General features: G+C 44.0%; 1 protein-coding gene across 2 annotated transcripts in view; it reads right to left on the bottom strand.

Moving 5' to 3' along the window:
• Positions 1-2891: 2891 nt before the first annotated feature.
• The window catches only part of LOC146834884 (E3 ubiquitin-protein ligase RNF170-like), a 67038-nt gene continuing 50321 nt past the window's right edge, over positions 2892-19608 (bottom strand). For both annotated transcript variants that reach the window (XM_085600146.1, XM_085600145.1), the window contains exons 3-6: positions 13426-13534; positions 10122-10195; positions 7439-7549; positions 2892-4091 (exon numbers count right to left, since the gene is read on the bottom strand). In XM_085600146.1, coding sequence (XP_085456272.1) covers positions 3792-4091; positions 7439-7549; positions 10122-10195; positions 13426-13534 — 594 coding nt within the window. In that variant the 3' untranslated portion in view covers positions 2892-3791. The remainder of the gene's footprint in view (positions 4092-7438; positions 7550-10121; positions 10196-13425; positions 13535-19608) is intronic.

Below are 19608 nucleotides of genomic sequence, written 5' to 3'. Positions count from 1 at the left end.
CTTGGAGCGCATATTTCTTTAAGCAAATGCAACACCACAACAGCAGAATATAGGGGCATATCAGCACCAACCGGCGATAATTATCGCTCAGCGCTCTTAGCGTGAGGATAATTGCCGGGTAACGTGGATTTTTATCGCTGAGATAGCGTGCTATTAGCAACGCTTATCTCCTCAGCGATAAAAATCCTCACGCTAACGGCCTAATGTGAGATTATCGCTGGAAACCCAGCGATAATCTCACGTAGTGTGGCGTTAGCTTGCTGATAGGGACTCACAAACTTAGCCATGATATCCACCTTCCATAGGGTATCATGGCTAAGTCAGTCCTGAAGCAGGTGTAAGGAAAGTAGCGATAACAGGGGTTATCGCTACTTTTCCTGCCGCTATGCTTCATAGCGTAGGGCTTGATGATAGGAGAAATGTCGCTTAGCGACATTTCTCCTGTCATGTTAGGTCAGGAACACCCACTTTGCATCTCATTAGAGATGCGAAGCTGGGTGTTAGGAATCCCCATACTAAAGCAAGGTTTCACGCGTTAGCGTGGCCTTGCTAATTAGGCGATAAAATTATTGCCGAAAACGGTCGCAAAAGCGGTGATAATTTTTTATCGCCAGCTTGTAAATATGCCCCATATTCCGCTGTAAACCAACACAGCTCGTTTCGTAGCAAGGTGCCCTCTGTATCAAACTTGTATCACACTGGCAGCATTTCTAAATGTTCTGAACCAACGCTGCTGCTGCCACTTCCTTACAAGGGCCTGTAACAAGATGTCGCAGTGTTCACATGGAAGTGTTGCCTCTCTGGCCTCATTCGCTGGAGTGACTGAAGGAGGCAGGTTGCTCTGACTTGCTTTTCTAGTTGGCGGGCTTTCATTGCTCTGAAAGTAGTATGCAGACACAACTGTGGTGCGTTTATCAAACACTCCTGTCTTTCATGCTGCCCTTGCAGGAACGCTTTGCAATACGGTTGGAGTGTAATTATGTGCCTTGTCTAATAATGGGCTTGGAACCCGCCCACAGAATATCATTCGTTGGCATAATTGTCGCTCTTCTTTGCTGCCTTCTCCATAGCTCTTTTTGAAAAACGTATTAAATTTATCCCCACCCTTACCTGTTTCTTCTCCCATCCCACCCTCTGTCCTGTCCCTGTTTCTTCTCCCCCTTCCACTGCACGTGTATCTGTGTCTCTGCATGATGCTACTGTTAGAATATTGTTTTTTAATTGCTTTGTTCCCATGCCACCCTCCAATGCTTTCTTTACCCTATAATTTCGCTTTCTTTGACTCTCCCAATCTCTCTCTCTCGCTCCTTTTCTCCCTTACATCATCGCTCTTCGGGGCATATCAGCAACAACAGGCGATAATTATCGCTAAGCGCACTTAGCGCTAGGATAATTATCGCCGGCTAGTGTGGATTTTCATCGCTGAGATAGAGTGCTATTAGCAACGCTTATCTCAAAAGCGATAAAAATCCTAGCGCTAACTGCCAAACGTGAGATTATCGCTGGAAACCCAGCGATAATCTCACGAAGTTTGGCGTTAGCTTGGTGATAGGGCCTCACATACTTAGCCATGATATCCACCTTCCATAGGATATCATGGCTAAGTCAGTCCTGAAGCAGGCGTTAGGAAAGTAGCGATAACAGGGGTTATCGCTACTTTTCCTGCCGCTATGCTTCATAGCGTGGGGCTTGATGATAGGAGAAATGTCGTTTAGCGACATTTCTCCAGTCATGTCAGGTCAGGAACGCCCACTTTGCATCTCATTAGAGATGCAAAGGGGGGCGTTAAGAATTCGCGCGCTAATGCAAGGTTTCACGCGATAGCGTGACCTTGCTAATTAGGCGATAAAATTATTGCCGCTTTTCGGCCGAAAACGGCCGCAAAAGCGGCGATAATTATCTATTGCCGCCTTGTAGATATGCTCCCAAGTCTTTCTCTCCTTCTCCTCTTTTCTCTTTCCTCTTGCTTTTTCCCTCCTTCCCACTATCTCATTTCCCATTTCCCTCTCTTGTACTCTTTTTCTTCCTCCTTCCTCTCCCCGCAGACCCGCCCCCCGTCTTTGCAATCTGGTTTGGAAAAGCAATATGAAGCGGCCAGAGCTGGCCGCTTTATAGTGCTTTTTCAAATCATCCCATTATCCATTCCTCCCACCACCGAAAGCCAGCCCCACCTGATTGCCAAAGTCAGAATCTCTCTCAGGGGGGGAACCTATTGGCGTTGCCAGTGCTTGTTTGCACTTCCAGCACTGCTTCTAATGCCTGGATGGTATCCTGGCCAGGCCAAGTGTAGAGCCAGAAGGACAGCTATCTAGTAAGGAGGGTAAACCCCTCCCCATCCCACCTCACATATCCCCACCCTTTGCACATTCAACCTCCAGAAAATACATGTGGGGACTACCAAATATTTACAGAAGAAGCACCGCCTCAGTGGTGCTAAACTGGGTCAGTGATATCACCTATTCCACAAAGACCTGGCTCGGCTCTATGCAAAAGACACCGAACCAGAGCCAAGCCAGTCATTTGGTTCCATCCAGACTCTGCCATCCATTGGGTCGCCCATCTCTAGAGGAACATGCAGTCTCTCAACTTTCACAGGTGTAGGATTCGAGGCTAAATTGCGATTTTCCGATTGGATTGGAGTCATAAACGGAAATAGGACTTTCTCCGTTCAGTAAACGCATGCCACCCCTTCCCACCATGAAGGGTACATTTTTACTACGTCTTCTAAAAGACAAATGAAGAGGCCTTAGTGTGAAGTTTGTATGAGCAGTCACGAAAAATGTCAAGAAAAGATACAGTTAGTAGATTTCAAGTGTCGGTTGCTTTTAGACCCATTTTATGAACCCTGCTTCGTTAATGACGAGGAGTAGACAGAATAAAAACACAAAGACTTGTGTATTACACTTTATTATATCAATAAATAAGCATATCTACATATATACCTATGTACAAAATATACAGTCAACGTAGAACATATGTGATTTTTCCAAAGCTTTCTCAGAACATACAAGTACAGGTACAGGAGACATAAATGCACCTATCAGAGCCCAGAAGATCCTTTTACCAGCTCCTAATACCATGAAATAGGCCGGCCTGATGGATATTGCACCAGCCTCTGTGAAACGTCCACCGAGGGGTGAGGGCCGGCTGAAAATGACTAATACTGTTAACACGAACTCCAAGTCTCTAAGGCAGTGCTCAACGAAGTAAGGGTTTGCAGAATTCTCCAAGGTTGCTTCGTTGTTCTCCACATTATTGTCTCTCACCTCAGGCTGGGAAGTTTTTTGGAATACATTCCAGTGGTGTCTAGCTGCATTCTCAAACTGATGATTTGTGTCTACTGGTTTCTGTTGCTTTTAGTTGCTATTTTATTTGCCCACAAACTTCCCTTTGTTTTTCTTCTACTGGACATCTGTAATCCAAAGGACAAAACTCATATACTGCTGCATGTAGCCAATAGAAGCCATTTGCAGGTGATCAATGCGAGTTTCCAGCAGGCATGCTACAAAGGCAAATTTGTGTATGATGGATTTTGATTGAAGAAGAAGGGTATCTGAAAACCACACATGCAAGAAGTACAACAACAGGCATGTGACTTGGTTGGTTGTAGTTACACAAAGGGCAACTCTTACTATAAAGCTGTACAAATTATTCACTTTGAATATCTCAGTGCATATAAAAACTTCCCATGGCACCATACTCCATACGTTCCAGATGGTTTAAGGCCAAGAGTACATGAAGGAATTCAACGAATGTCCAAGGTAAGTTTCCAGGTGACAATCATGTATGTATTACGATTCTGCTAGAACGCTCTGCGTTGTGGAGTGAGGTCTATCCACTCCGCCAGATTCAATTTGCTGGCAGATATTCAGCATACAAAGAAGGAGCAGGAATATAACAACTAAGTCATCAACCATTCCAAGAATCCCACAAAGGGGTTTGGACGATACATCAAATAGCAGGCACAAGATGGCACCAAAAGCGCAAACAATGATCCTCAAGCAGAAGATCCAGACGAGACCACACATGGTGAAGATTGTCCGGAAGGCAAGATGGAGGAGCATCGGCAGATCGTGGATGTAGTCTGCAAACTGAGGGAAAAGATTTGATTAGTCATGTCTCATGCAGTAGGCACAGACTGGTCTGAGGTCTCACTTCTATAACATACACTGTGACATTAGACAAGATGTACGGTAAGCAAACCAGACAGATCCACAATGCTTGTTATGCACTAAAAAGGGTGTTAAATAGTATCATGGATGGTTCATCATCAAAACCACTTTATTCGATTATTTAAAATCATAAAAGTATACAGTACATGATTAAACAGTTTATAAACCTTCCAACAGTTTCATAGTTAAAAAAAATAATTTATCTCGGGGGCTCAAGTTAGTAAAATCTAATTAATTTCCTCCAATATGGCTGCCAGTCTATTCCTCCTTGACCTAATGGATGCAACGAGGAAGCTGGCAACACCAAACATGGTTACAGGGGATTCCATTAATTGTAAAAACAATAGTGCAGGTTTAATTTGTACGAAAGCTTTCTCTCTCAAAATGGGGAAAATAAACCTTTTCCTAGCTTCAAGGTACAGGGGACAGAAAAACATAAAATGCATTGTATCTTGGAGAGAAAAATCATCACATTTACAAGGGGCCACATCTTCCGGCCTTGACCAACCCTGTGGGACACTTAATACTAGATGAATCTGGTTGAAACGGAATTTAGTCAATAGCCATCTATGATAGAAATTCGTAACTGTTGACAGATATGGGTGCATAGCCAAAGATAGAATAAGCAAGAAGTGAGCCCTTACTGTAGGTTTGCTTAACTCCTGGGATTCTCGCTCAACCTCGCAGTGCTTATTATAATTAGTTTTAACCCACATTAGATCAGCTTTACATAGGCCTTCGGGATTGGTGAAAAACTCTGGGCGTCCAATTTTCTTAGATATCAATTTAATATAGGACAGCCACTGAATTTCCTACATATTATCTAATTTAATACAATCTTTCAGGATACTATGATTCAGCGTAAGATCCGGATTCAACCAGGTTCTGATCCATAACAGAATTGGGGCTATTTTTATGATGTCAGAGATATATCCTATCCCCAATTCAAGATGGACCGAGTGTGTCGCAGTAGATTGAGGGAGGCCAAGAAGGGCACGTAAGAATTTATTTTCTTCTGTTCGTATGGGATCAGGTTTAATATACCCCCAAATTGCAGCCCCGTACCTAGCTATTGAGACAGTTTTAGCTTGGTATATATTTAGAATAGCCTCACAGGGTTTCCCTCCCAGCCTTTTCACAAAACCCAATATTGCAGCCGAGGAGCTACGTACCGCATTCACCTTGGTAGATAGATGGTTATTAGAGTAGTGAAATCTATTTTGGTGAAGTGCATTCACTGAAATGTCTCCTCCAAGAGTAACTAAGCCCTGTCATACTAACAGAAATGTTGTTTTTGCCACATTTATGTATTTATGGGATTCACAGAACGGCAGCTTAGCTGTGGGGCACTAGAGGACTTTACATATAATAGTTCAGTTACAGTAAAAATAGTTTATAACTTCAACCCCAAATGCATTCTGGGGAAATCTGGATAACTGAACCCTAACTACAAGGGAGCAGAGAACTAGAACAGAAAGACCCTACAAAGGAAGTTGAGGGTTGGAATTATTCTTATGAATTCAGGAGTCTGGTTCCATAGTCTGGGGCTAGGCAGGAAAAAGCCTGTTTCGCAGTGTTGGTGTCTTCGTTTTTGGGACCTCCACTGTTAGTCTCATCTTCCCTCATACCAGTTTATGTCTCCCTGTGGTCCTGAGTTTTTTTGCAGGTAGCATGGGAGCCTGGATGACACATCTTGTGTGTTATGCAGGTGATCTTCGAATTGATATGTACTTCTACCGGTAGCAAGGAGAGCTGCTTTAGGATCGGGTTATGCAATCTGATGTCCGAGCATTTGATGAGTGTCCTGCCGCAGGATGTAGTGTGGGTTTCAGGGGTGAAATTATACAGCTGGTGCTCTCACAGTCTATATGACCCATTGCCAGTTTGTTACAGACGATCTTCTAGTAGGCACAAGTTTTGAAGTTTCTTTAAAAGGTGAAGGTGGTATGTAGCTGCTCCTCCCAGTTTATTGGCATACTCATTAGCATTTAGGGCTTCATTACAAGTCTGGCGGTCCTTGGACCGCAAGACTCGTGGTGAGGCGGCAGTGGCAGTCTTTTGTCCGCAACATTACCACCTTGGTGGTTGTGCTGCCCTGGGACTGCCAAATCTGCCAGGGAACTGCTGTTCCCTGGTGGTGGCGCGATGGTCTTGAGACAGTAATAAGCTTGGCAAAACCACCACGGTCCAGCCAAACATGTTACCTCTTCCCTCACTGCCACTGATTTCATGGAGGTGTCTCCTCCATGAAAACAGTGGTGATGAGGAAAGAAAGGGGGCCCTGTGTGCCTCACTCTATGTGGATACACACAGGGGGCAATGTGCTCCCCTGTGTGCATGCAGCCCTAATTCCAGCATGGCATGGACTTCACAGTCCATGCCATGCTGGAACGTCCTTCGACATTCCCATTGTGGTGCCGATTTTATAGGCACTTGTCGCGGGAACCCCAAAGATAACCACCCCCAGTGACTAAAAAAGTCATATTATGACAGGTGGTTCTCATGCAGGTTTGGCTGTGCAGCAACAGGCGGTCCCGCCGCCACACTGGCAAATTCGTAATCGGGCCCTTAGGGTCTTGTCCATAGTTAATCTCAAGGATTTTGCTACCTGCGGAAATGTAGGTGAAAATCCTGAGGGCAACACAAAAAAAACCATTTTTCAACAGATGAGTGACTGTCTTTGGAATGAAGTACTTAATGTTATCTCCTACTTTACATTGACGATATAGGACAAACTTTAAAGCCTTCCTTACTGGTTTATTGAGTAAACCACTTCAGAATTCCTTCACTTGCAACTACCGACACCAGGGGGATCGGTACTTCTGAGGTGTGGGAATACGATTCCGATTATACACCTCATAAGTGGGGTATTGTCTAGAAATTGGTACTCCCACACTGATTTCTACAGGCTTTTCACAAACAGCAGGCCTTTCTGCACCTGCACATTTCACCAGCTTTTTCCTGGCCCAGTGTTCAGGAGGTAAACAAATCAGTGTGGTTTATGTAATGCGTGAAAGGACAGAATCATTACTGTTGTCGACCTTAGAAACGTAGGAGCCCTCAGGAGTGAGTGCAACCTGGCAGAGCATTTGCAAGGAAAGCAAAGAGATGGGCCAAGGTGAAACAGAGTAATACTGGACATAAAGAAAGACAGTTTTTTTAAGGACTTGCAGGAACAAACTTAGCATAATAACAATTGTTATTAAACACTCATTAAGTATTTCTGCTATAAAACTACTAACTACTGAAAAACAATATATACTTACAGGTCTGGGCTGACCAGAAAAACGTTTATTGTAATCTCGAATACTGTGTGCAATTCCTCTGCTCTGCTTATCCTGCTGATTCTCACAAAACAGATTATGGAGAAGGAAAACCTGAATAAAAGAAAAAAGAGTTACAGCTTTATTCAGAATTTTCCCTCATTCATTCACCTCTATCATCTCCTGATTTCAATAATTAAAAATACTGTCCACATATAATATTTAATGTAACTTTTAAGTATACAATTAGCCCACACAAAATGGAGACATGGATATTATAACATCCTCCAATTTTCATGTACATCACCGAGGGCCTGATTATGATCTTGGCAGACAGGCTTACTCCATCACAAATGTGACGGATATGCCTTCTGCCATGTTACAATTCCATTATATCCCATGGTACTTGTTATACAGCGGATGGGATATCCGTCACGTTTGTGGCAGAGTTGCCCATCCGCCAAGATCGTAATCGGGCCATAAGTCTTTATCAACCATCTATAATGGAGGACAGAGGTTTCGCAGAATTGGTTTAGGAGGGCCAAGAGTAATGCCATATCCCCAGGATATCCACATTATATACATTTGCATAGAGTCAGCCAAGATAGGAACCATTTACCTGGTCCTATACTTGCCCTGGGGCTTTCAAAAGGGCTGGAAAAGGAAAATGTGAATTTAAAATGAAAAGTTGGGCAACACCAAGAACTACCAAATTGTTTTACTTCATCTAACTCAGTTCTCAGCTCACCTCCAATAATGGTGTGGTACTGGGCAGATACCGCTTAAGTATCTGTCAGTGTAAACCTGTTTGCTTCACAAAATAAGATTTATTATATCCTTTAGAAGTTTATATTTTATTTTATTAAAAGTGGTTGACAAAGGGAGTATATTACCAGCAATTGCTCATATAATGTTGCACAACTATGGTATAGAAATATTAAAATAAGCAGGAAGTGTGCATATATTTCTGTAGGGAAACCACAAAACATCCTACAAATTTGTCATCCTGCCCACAAGGTTCAGGAAACACTCAAATCTAAAGACACTTCAACTAGAATGTCTGTTTAGAAAAGCCAGCAACTAAGAAAAAAGTAAAACGCTAAAAAAAACAAAAAGGTTTTAAAAAAAAAGTATTTTGCTTACTTATTTTTTGACAAACGAACAAGTAAGGTGCTTAAAATACAACTGACAGACATATCTACTTGCTCTTGGTAAAAATTAAGTCTGGGCGGTGAACTCCGCTCTGCTCGCGGAGTCTACGGAGATTTCTGCACTCCACGTTATGCAGAGCTCGCAGAGTTTTTTCCCTTGATCGTGTTCATCAACATCAAGTTGGTGAGCGCGACCAAGGAAAATCCACCTCCCGGCAAGATTTTTTCTTGTTCACGATTGTCAACATCAAGTTGGCAAGCGCAAGCATGGAAAATCAACCTCCCGGCAAGATTTCTCAACGCGGGCGGTCAGATTTCTCATTGCGAGTGGTCGCGTATACTCGCAACAGCTCGCGTTGAGAAACGGTCCGTTTGATTGAGAAAGCTGGCGCTCGAGTAAAAAACGACTCGAGTGGCAGAAAGGAAGCAGCGCCCGCTTGTGCTGTGCATGGTGCCGTTCGCAATGCTTGCACAGTGTGGACAAGCACCTGGCACTGAAAATCACAGCGAACCACATGTATCTAAAGAAACTCCGCAGCTTGCGGAGCTCCGCGTAGCGAAGTGGAGGTCTTTTTGCACTTCGCGGTGTTACGTATAGCAGAACTCCGCTACTACGCCCAGGCTTAGTAAAAAATAAACCTCTGCTTGAATCTTTGGTAACCATTGGAAATCTTTTACGGTTGGGGTAACCTGCTCATGCTTCTAAACCAAACAAGTGAGGCAGCCGCATTGAATTAAGTTTTTGGAGACAGGCAAGCACATTTGGAAAGTCCATATTAAAGGGCTCTGCCCTCTTCAATATGCGATAACACATATGCCTGCACTTGTGAATGAAATATCAGCTGTGATAAATAGATTGATTTGCATCAGCAGGGAAATTTGTTGTGCAGCTAACCGGGTCTTTTCTGGAGATAAACATGGAGCAAAAACGTAAAGTTGAGAAGGAGCCCTAAGATTGATATGAATCAACCCACGACTGTCTGATCTCATCTTTAGCTAAAATAGAGACACAACAACGTAAATCAAGTGCGTCCCTTTGTGGAGGAAATTTTCTGATAGTCTTTTACAGGCTGCCACTGTCATCCAGGCCTGTCAATGACAGGTAGCCCTTCAACATAGGCATTCAGTGACAACTAAAGAGATAACTGGAATTGTCAGATAGTGATGAATGGTGAACACGTGCTTGATCACCAGATTCTCCCCTGAAGCTCCATATACAGGTTTAAAACCAGTGGCGTAGCTAGGCCTTTTGCCGCCCATGGCGATCCCAGCCTTTGCCACCCAGTGACAGCTGTAAGAGCAGGGGAGGGTGTGTGCTGGTAAAGGAATCAAGAATCCTGTGCTTGCTGCCCCGCTCAGCCGCAGGTAATATGACACTGTTTAAAACCTACGCTGAAAGGGCCTTATCCTGAAAGGGACTTATGACTCCTTGTTTGTAGCATTGCGTACCCACACCAATCTGTGAACGGATCCCTTGCCAGTGTACAACCTGATCCACTTTAACACATATCTAAGAAGACATACTGGCGTGTTACCTTTTGTCTGCAGAGAGGGCAGCTTACAGCTCCTAACCAGGAACCATGCTTCCAGTATTCCATTAGGCAGGGACCTACAGAGAGAAAAAGAAATAAGGAAATTCTCTTTTAAGCGATTGCTGGCATAAATGGAAATACATATTAATTTACTGCAAGTTTCTTTATTGTCGTTGTACTCATCTTGTTCATTAAAAATCATTAGACTTTACGGCATGCTAAAAAAGGCAGCGTCAATATTTTAAAACAAATTCTCATCATATACAGTGTTATGTTCATGCAAAAGGTTCCTGCGATCAGCATTCCTTATGAAAAGCACAAAAAGGAAGAATTTGAATATGGAGGTCAGAAAACCCTTTGGTGTATAGCAAACCCTAGGGCTGTCAGCATTAATGCTATGGTAACAGATTTGCCCAACACGGCTTCAAACGCCTGCCCTGGTGCTACTTATGTGACTGCACAGTAGTTACAGTGCTAGATGAATCGCCATAAAGTGTTGGTATTAACCATGCTTCAAAGGGAGAAAGGGATGAACACGCGATGTTACATTCATGCGGTACAAAGCATGCGATTAAAATGCGGTCGTTACAACGACCACGTTCTTACAATGCATACCCTTACGTCGCAAGTTGTTTCTACGACTTGCTGTAGGGGTCGCGCTGGACTTAGGAATAGTATAATTTACTATTCCAACTCCAGCATGTGCAACAGTAGGGAAGGGGTTGGAATAGTGAATTATACTATTCGTTAGTTTAGAGCGCCCCCTACAGCAAGTCGTAGAAACAGCTTGCGTTGTAATGGTTAGCATTGTAACAACACGGTTGTTGTGATGACCGCGTTGTAATCGCATGTGTTGTACCGCATGCGATGTAAACGCTGCTTCCCAAAGGGACCCTACTATATAACAAACGTTATATTGCATATCAAAAATATGACATCCACTGTATCGGCCTAACCATTACAACAAAACGATTTACTCGATCCATCTCAGTTCGGTTTCTGTCCAGGTCACAGTACGGAGACAGCACTGATGAAGGTAACAGAGGAGATAAGAGCAGTGATGGATAAAGGAGGTGCGGCGGTACTTATCCTTTTGGATTTGTCAGCGGCCTTCGATACCGTACATCATGACACGCTGCTCCAGAGCCTTGATAAGCTAGGGATCAAGGAGCTGGCACTGTCTCTAATATCATCTTTTTCTGAAAAATAGAAGACAGACAGTGACTCTTCACCATTTCAAAGCAACACCCTATGTGCTCCCATGTGGGGTTCCCCAAGGCTCCTCGTTGAGCCCTTCCTTATTCAATATTTATGTATCGGAACTGGCTCCATTAGTTCGAAACTTTGGTTTCAATCTAACATCATGCGCGGACGATACCCAGATTGTGATCGCGGCGTACAAAAATTCTCCTTCCCCAGCAACTCAGTTTCAAAAATGTATGAGAGATATCAGCGGATGGATGGGAAGGTATTGCCTCAAGCTGAATTCGGAGAAAACCGAAGTGGTAACCTTCGACAACCTCCAGCTGGGCTGGGACGCTCACTGGTGGCTGGCAGAAATTGGATAAACACCAAAACTAGTAGAAATAAACGAAAACCTAGGGGTTCTGATAGACAGTAAACTCACCTTCACCCAACAAACGATTGCGACAGTTTCAGCATCTTTCTACTTGATAAAAAAACTAAAGAATGTTCTCCCCTTTATTCCCCCTGATTCCAGGAGAACAGTGGTCACCACCATGGTGCTATCGAAGCTGGACTACTGTAACGGTCTCTATCTTGAATTACAAAAACAACATTTAAAAAAGCTTCAGATGGTGCAAAATGCGGCAGCAAGGCTTCTACTGAACATACCAAAATATGCATCAGTTAAGGAAGAAATCAGAAGACTCCATTGGTTGCCAGTGATAAAACAAATTACGTTCAAAGCGCTTTGCTTCGCCTATAAAGCCCTGAATAACATCGGACCGGCTTCATTGAAAAGCCTATACTCATGGTATAACCCGGGCAGACAATTGAGGTCCTCCAATGCCGGGTTGATGGTAGTTCCCAGGATTCGAACAGCGAGCTGGGGCGGCCGAAGCATAGCCTATGGCACGGCTAAAATCTGGAACACGCTACCAAAGGAAATAAGAGCCTCCAACTCCCTGGGTGCTTTTAGGAAAAAGCTAAAGACGTGGCTATTCCAGAATTAAGATACGCAGAAATGGCAGGGTCGGTTCAGTTCAGCGCCAAGACACATCTGGGTAATCGTGTGCTATAGAAGTTATAATAACATACCATAACAAGGTAACTCTAAGTAAGTAGATGCAGAGTTAAGAATAGGCAGGACTATGTAGTAGCAGGCGGTGTGGTGGATGAAATATTTTTGCAGAACATTATTGTCGACCTTGAAATAGTTTCATACATTTATGCATCCTGCAGCACACATAGAAAAAGGAATTTACCTCTCCGAATTATTTTTGTGTTTAAAGGTGTCCCTTCCTGCCCAAAAACAATCCTGCATGCAACACACGTGCTCTAGCAGCATGATGCAAGGGTGCCTGCATTGGCGCTAGGCAGCCAAAATGGTGCCAGCACGGGTACAAGGGTAAGAATGTGCCATGTTGTTTTAAATATTGCGCATTACTGTCCTTTCCCTGTCACGCAGCGCAGCTTGCTACGCTGCACAACATTTTTGTAAATATGCTCCTAGATGGCATGACTTATGTTTGAGCACTGGAGCATATTGAGGTTGGGTGGCGGAGGGAAAGTAAAGGGGTTTTACCCTACTTTTATACAGAATGGCATATCGTATAGGTGTAGTTAATGGAGAATGTTGAAAGATCTCTATGGAGGTCATTACACCAGAGAAATGTCTAATCTTGCAGAGGTGTGCCTTCGGATGCATCTGTCTGAATTTTGGCATCCAACACCATTTTTTTTCCAATGTTTTACCACTAGATGCGTCATTCAGTGGGGGTGTGCAGTTTATTCTATTGTGCTTTGGTTCACTTCTTGCTCCTCCCCTTTGATCGCTTAATAACACATGACTGGAAGCGCCAGAAACACAATCCCAGAGGTTCTTGAATTTTAATGTGACTATGAACAACTGTGTATTAGCATACAAGGGAAGTCTGGCAGATGTGGCTTTCCATTAAAGTATATACAACATAACACTCAAATCGCACCATCATTGTATGAAGAACGTGGATTACGTCCCTCATGAAAGCATGACATTCGAGAACATATTTTTATGAAACAAATAAGCTTGGTATGGTCATGGTAAATATCCTAAGATGTATGTGTGCAGCACCCTACCACTTACCACAAAATAAGTGCCCACAGCTGGTTTCCACCGGGAGGACTGCTGTCTGGAGGCAGATGGGACAGCTTAAGTCACTGTGGTAACGGGGCTGCCAATTTTTGATGCACTCCTATTAGGGTAAAAAAGGAATCTATAAGCTCTGGGGAGTCTTTTTACCGGCAATATCTTCTCCTAGTTTCACCATAAAAATGTAAAGAAGGCATTTTCATTGTTCTTATTGTGTTGATTGTACTATCCTGTCAAGCAAGAACCCATTGTACATAATAACATTGTAAGACATTTGAATGTAATATGCCTGTTGAGAAAAACCTAACACAAAAATACAATATTTAACGTTTCAATGGCCTGCTGGAGTGTGCTCCTAAAAATACCGGTCCATAAAGTTAAACGGGTGGTGAAGCAAATGTTTTGTTCGACTTCATTTGGAATCTCGAAAGAATCTCTCAATGGCGTCTTTCAAAAAAGAAGTGAAAGCGCGACTGATGAATACTTTCTGAACTAGAAATGTACCTACTCCACCCTGGGACCATGTCATGATGCTTCTTTTTCACACTTGTTTTTCCTCTTAAGGTTGCACATAAAATTATTCTCCAGCTTAAAGACGATGATATAACATATCGAGTGTGCACTTTTCTGAAAATGGCCATCCACTCACGTCTTTCTATGAATTGATGATTGCTGGATTAGGCTGTACCATATGAATTTTTGGATTTAATGTTACTTGTATTTACATTTTGTACTATGCACATCTGCACTTTCACTTAATGCTGCTAACTGTAACCTTTTTGAGATTTAAGGATTTGCCCGCCTTAAGCTGCTCTTTCGTGAAATATTTGCACTTTGCACACTGTCACTTTAACATCGCCGATGATATCAAGTTATGGATAATTTAGTAATATTTTAACTGATTAGTTTTAATGATGAGTTTTTAGGAATATGTATGTGATTATGATTAATGTTTGTACTATTATGGATAATGCATATCCGAATAAAGATAATAATGAATGAATGAATGATGCTTCTATTTCACACTTGTTTTTCCTCTTTTTACGGGCTTCTTCTCCCAGATTGACGTTGCTACATCCTGTTGCTTACCGAACTTGGGGCCTTATTTACAAGGAATTAACGCAGCGTGGTGCCACAAGCCATTTGGCTGCGCCACGCTGCATTAACACTGAAGCAAAGGGATGTGTCATATCTACAACGATATGACAGATCCCTTTGCTCTCCCCAGCGCTGGCCCACAATTAGCTGTCATGTGCCAATGCAGGCACCCTTGCACCATGGTGCAAGGGTGCCTGCATCATGGGGATAATTGTTTTTGTGCAGGAAGGAACACCTTACTCCACAAAAACAATCACAAGAGGGGATTTCCTCTTTCTATGTGTGCTGCAGAATGACGCACACATAGAAAGCGGAAAAAGAGGAGGAGAAATGAAAACATTTCTCTTTGATGCGCCTCCCTACTCCTCCTCTGGGGAAGCGTAACATACAGACGCATTTCTAGGTTTACAATTTCTCGTAAATCAGGGAATGTGTCAGGTCCATGGGTGTTGCGTAAGAACACCCACAGCAACACCCATGGAACGCCCCTTTCACGCAAAGTGCTGCGTATAAAGGGACCGTATTTACAAGAACAGGAAAAGCCACACATAGTGGCTTTTCGTGTCCTTGTAAATATGGGGCAGCAAAATGTGCTGCTAGTGTGTCGCAAAAAGTGACGCACCGGCAGCGCAAGGGGCTTGTAAATAAGCCCCTTGTTGTTTGCAACATGCTTATTTGTTATTGCTTATATATGTTCTTGTATATTAACTTTTCAGCGTTGCAATATATCGGTCCTCCTATATACGCTATATAAAAATGATAGAGGCCCTCTTCTCAAACAGGAATATTGGCATGTGTATAAAATCCATCTTTTTGATGCGTTCTTCTGTTAATTTTTCTTTTTTACTTTAAGCATCTGTTATTAGGCCTCAAGAGCTGCTCGTGCCTACTGTCACCACCCAGCAGCATGCACTCTGCCATAATAATTAAAATTGCATTTGTATTTAAATTACAATATTTGATGTCTAAGGACGTGCAAAGGTTACTCACAGCTGTGCAAAGTTTAGTTCTGAGTTGCAAGTCAGAAGGTGGCATTTTCCCTAATGGTGAAAAAAAGGCTGACTGCCTGTGGTTTTAGTTGATTTACCCATATGCATCTAAAAAGCACAAAGTGCTCAAAAACTCACATTTGTGTAAACGCTGCAGATGCAGATGATTTAAAATGTGATAATTGACAAAAACTATTTTTCTACATTTTGTTTTTTGGGAAATATTAGAAACTTTAAACTCCTAAAAGTCAAAGTGAACTTTAGATTTTGATTATCTACACCCTTTGCTGGTGTGCTGTAAGTTGTGATATTGCCTTCCTGGACTTTAACAATAGTGTTTAGCAAAAGGCAAATCTCATTTCCCCCTGTAGAGCCCCCACAGGGCTCGTACCTAACGGTCCTACCTCGCACTTCACTTCCCCTTGATCTACAGTGGAACAAATACCTATCGTCGCAGACTTGCAGTACAATGAGCTGCAGAAAAGGAGAGACTCTGCCTTCCCAGTAGAACCCATCTGTGGAACAGGAACTGAGGCACACTCTTCTGAATAATAGGTGAATACATTAAGAAAATGTTAGTTTGATTTGCTTATGGGTTGTTGCAAATCACAGATTCATTTTGCCTAAACACTGCAAGGCATAGAAAAGAGAAGGCTGTTTGCTTCTACAGAAACAATGGATAGAGGACTGTGGGGAGATATTTTCTCTCCACCTCTTTGTTGAATCTCTGGACTGGCAGCTGCTGTAGGTGCTAAGAAAGATAGCCTCTTGCTGACTCAGTGACAAGGACAAAGGGACTCTACTCCAGCCAGAAATTCAGATTTTCCCCATGAAACACCTTTCCTGGGTTAGAGAGTAGGCAAGGCCCTGGAGGTAAAGGAAACTGTGACGGTAAAACCCAGTTGACCAGCAGTAACTAGGCATTTCTCCTACTTACACTGTACGGAACCGTTGCCCTGCTACTCGGGAGTGCGGAATGCTCTGTGGACAACGCAAGCTGCCAATATAGAGAAACCCCAGGGACCATCTGTCTCAGTGTACGCTACTGTATGCCTGAAATAAATTTGAGGATGTCCCCCTTTGAACTTCAGACCGTGGGCTTGTGTCTTGGAGCCAGTTTTGAAGAAATGGGATTTTATTTTTCAAGATAATTTTTAACGAGAATGTTTGCTGCTATATTTGGTTAGAATTCCTGTTAAAAGGATGCACGTCTACCCTATAGAAAGATACTCGTTTGAATTCATTTCTTCGATGCCAAAAATGAATACATTGCTACCCTCTAGTGGGTATTTTGAGAAGCACAACCTGCACATTTCTTTCTTTGATTTTACTTTTTAAAGCTGATTTTTATTACTAAACATTTTTGTTTCTGCTATAATGTGGATACCTACATCAGGTTGAATTCATATTGCTTATTCAGTTCCACTCATGCCTAGTTCCTTGGTTTAATGTTCTTTATTTTCCTAAATGCATTGCGGTTTCGAACATTTGTCACACGTTCAGTACATGCATTTCTCGGTGAAAAGCCTTGTTGTGCGAGGCAGCTACCAGGGATGAGCAGATATTCCAGACAGAATTCAAGTATTACAGCAGGAGTAACACTGCTTGGGCTTTGTTGGAGTTGTCACATCTCATATCAAGCCTAGGACCTCTCTCTACTCCAGCTGTGCAACCCAGTTTCTTGAATCAGGCCCTCTCAAACTTCTCGGTGGCATGATTCCATTATCGTTTACCAATCCCACAACTCCCCACCCTTCATTTCAACAGTGCTAAGCTGATGATGAGCATTTGATTGGTCTGGCACCACAACATGGCTGCATTACGACCTTTAACCTACCCTGCTAGGTTTGAGAAAACCTGATCTAAGACAACAATAATAGTACAAGAAGGCCTCTCAAATCGTAGCTCACAGGGGTCGATTCAGGTCAGGTTTTCATTAAATCTATACAAGATTTAGATGCAATGAATCCACCATGGAATAAAATGCATAGCAGTTATCTTAAAGAGCGGGCATAGCTCTGGTGCTCATGAAGCAACTTTGACCATCCTGAAATAGAGCAGTCAATTCCCCAGCGTTAACTTCACTGACCCACAGTGGCCCATTTCTAATGTTTATTTTGTTACAATGACCAGTTTGTAAAAAACGTTGCCACTCCATTCTAAGGGAGCTTTTGTATGCAGAGGGTTTCAGTCGAAATTAATAACACCACGTGACAATCCACGTTGCTAGCATGGAACACCTCGCTTTCCCCATCATCTCTGTTTAATGATCAAACATCGCTCAGCTCAGCATCATCCGACTTAAAGATAAATGTTGTGTAGCGTCAGAAGGACAGATTGGAGGACATTGGAGGTGTGAGATGGCAACACCTGCAGACGCCTACAGTTCAGCGGGTTCACGTGCCTTATCCATCACACTTGTGTCAGACCTATGGCCATCTATGGCAGGAACCTGCAACCACCTGGAGGCTCCAAAGTTCAAATCCTATCAGCTTCAGATATTAATCTTCCGAGCTGTGTAGAATGGATTTCAGGTGACCTTCCACCTTGTTCTCGTTAAACCTATGTTAATACTGAGAGAAATGGAGCCTGAACTATTCTTTAGTATGAAGAGAAAGAATGCTCCGGACCTGATTCTCATTGCGGAGATTCCTCCCCGAGTGCAGAGACTTCCGCTGTGACTGTGGGGCCTCCACCCCGAGTGCAGAGACTCCCCCATGACTGTGGGGCCTCCGCCACGAGTGCAGAGGCTCCCCCATGACTGTGGGGCTTCCGCCACGAGTGCAGAGACTTCCCCGTGACTGTGGGGCCTCCACCCCGAGTGCAGAGACTTCCCCGTGACTGTGGGGCCTCCACCCCGAGTGCAGAGACTTCCCCGTGACTGTGGGGCCTCCACCCCGTGTGCAGAGACTTCCCCATGACTGTGGGGCCCCCACCCCGAGTGCAGAGAATCCCCCACAACTGTGGGGCCTCCACCCTGAGTGCAGAGACTCCCCCACAACTGTGGGGCCTCCGCCACAGGTGCAGAGGCTCCCCCACAACTGTGGGGCCTCCGGCACGAGTACAGAGACTTCCCCGTGACTGTGGGACCTCCACTCCGAGTGCAGAGACTCCCCTATGACTGTGGGGCCTCTACCACGAGTGCAGAGACTTCCCCGTGACTGTGGGGCCTCCACCCTGAGTGCCGAGACTCCCCCACGACTGTGGGGCCTCTGCCATGAGTGCAGAGGCTCCCCCACGTTGGCGGGGCCTCCGCCACGAGTGCAGAGACTCAGTCACAATTGTGGGGCCTCCGCCACGAGTGCAGAGGCTCCCCCGCGACTGTGGGGCTTCCGCCACGAGTACAGAGACTTCCCCGTGACTGTGAGGTCACCACCCCGAGTGCCGAGACTCCCCAACAACTATGGGGCCTCTGCCACGAATGCAGAGACTCCCCCACAACTGTGGGGCCTCCACCCTGAGTGCAGAGACTCCCCCAAGACTGCGGGGCCTCCGTCACAAGTGCAGAGGCTCCCCCACGACTGCGGGGCCTCCGTCACAAGTGGGGAGGCCCTTTGTGAATCAGGCCCTCCATGTTCTCTCTCATTTTTTTATGAAGAAATTTGTAATTGCTTTAAATGAAAGATTTTCATCATAGACCTATGATACATATTGTGGAAATCAGTTGACACCTGTTTCGCTCAGGCCGTGTATGCCCTTGGCCTTTCTCAAGACAATGAGTGATTTCAGTCTGTCAAATGGTTGGATAAATGGTCTCGTCTTCAGGGGCGCTGAAGCAGGACCGCCTCCCCTAATCCCTGTCAGAGATGGTATCGGCCGCCCTCCGAGTCCATGTTCAGTGTGTATTGGAGGACCGTGTGTACATGTCTACTGCTTTTCATGGGGTAAGTCTATGAAATGGTCAATTTAACTTGAAGTCAGTATTGAAACTGAACCACAACTTATGCTCTCATGAGTGATGCGGTGTAGTCTTACTTTGGACTTACATGTTCAATGAGGATACTATTCTCAAGCCCAATCTCGACGCTGCTGACATAGAGCGAGTGTTTTCCTTCATGGAATGTGAGAGATGATGTAGTCACTTGTAATA

Source organism: Triturus cristatus, chromosome 4_2 (assembly GCF_964204655.1).
Source record: "Triturus cristatus chromosome 4_2, aTriCri1.1, whole genome shotgun sequence".
Taxonomy (NCBI): Eukaryota; Metazoa; Chordata; class Amphibia; order Caudata; family Salamandridae; genus Triturus; species Triturus cristatus.
The sequence above is the reverse complement of the archived record's forward strand: the minus strand, read 5'-3'. Positions and strand labels throughout refer to the sequence as shown.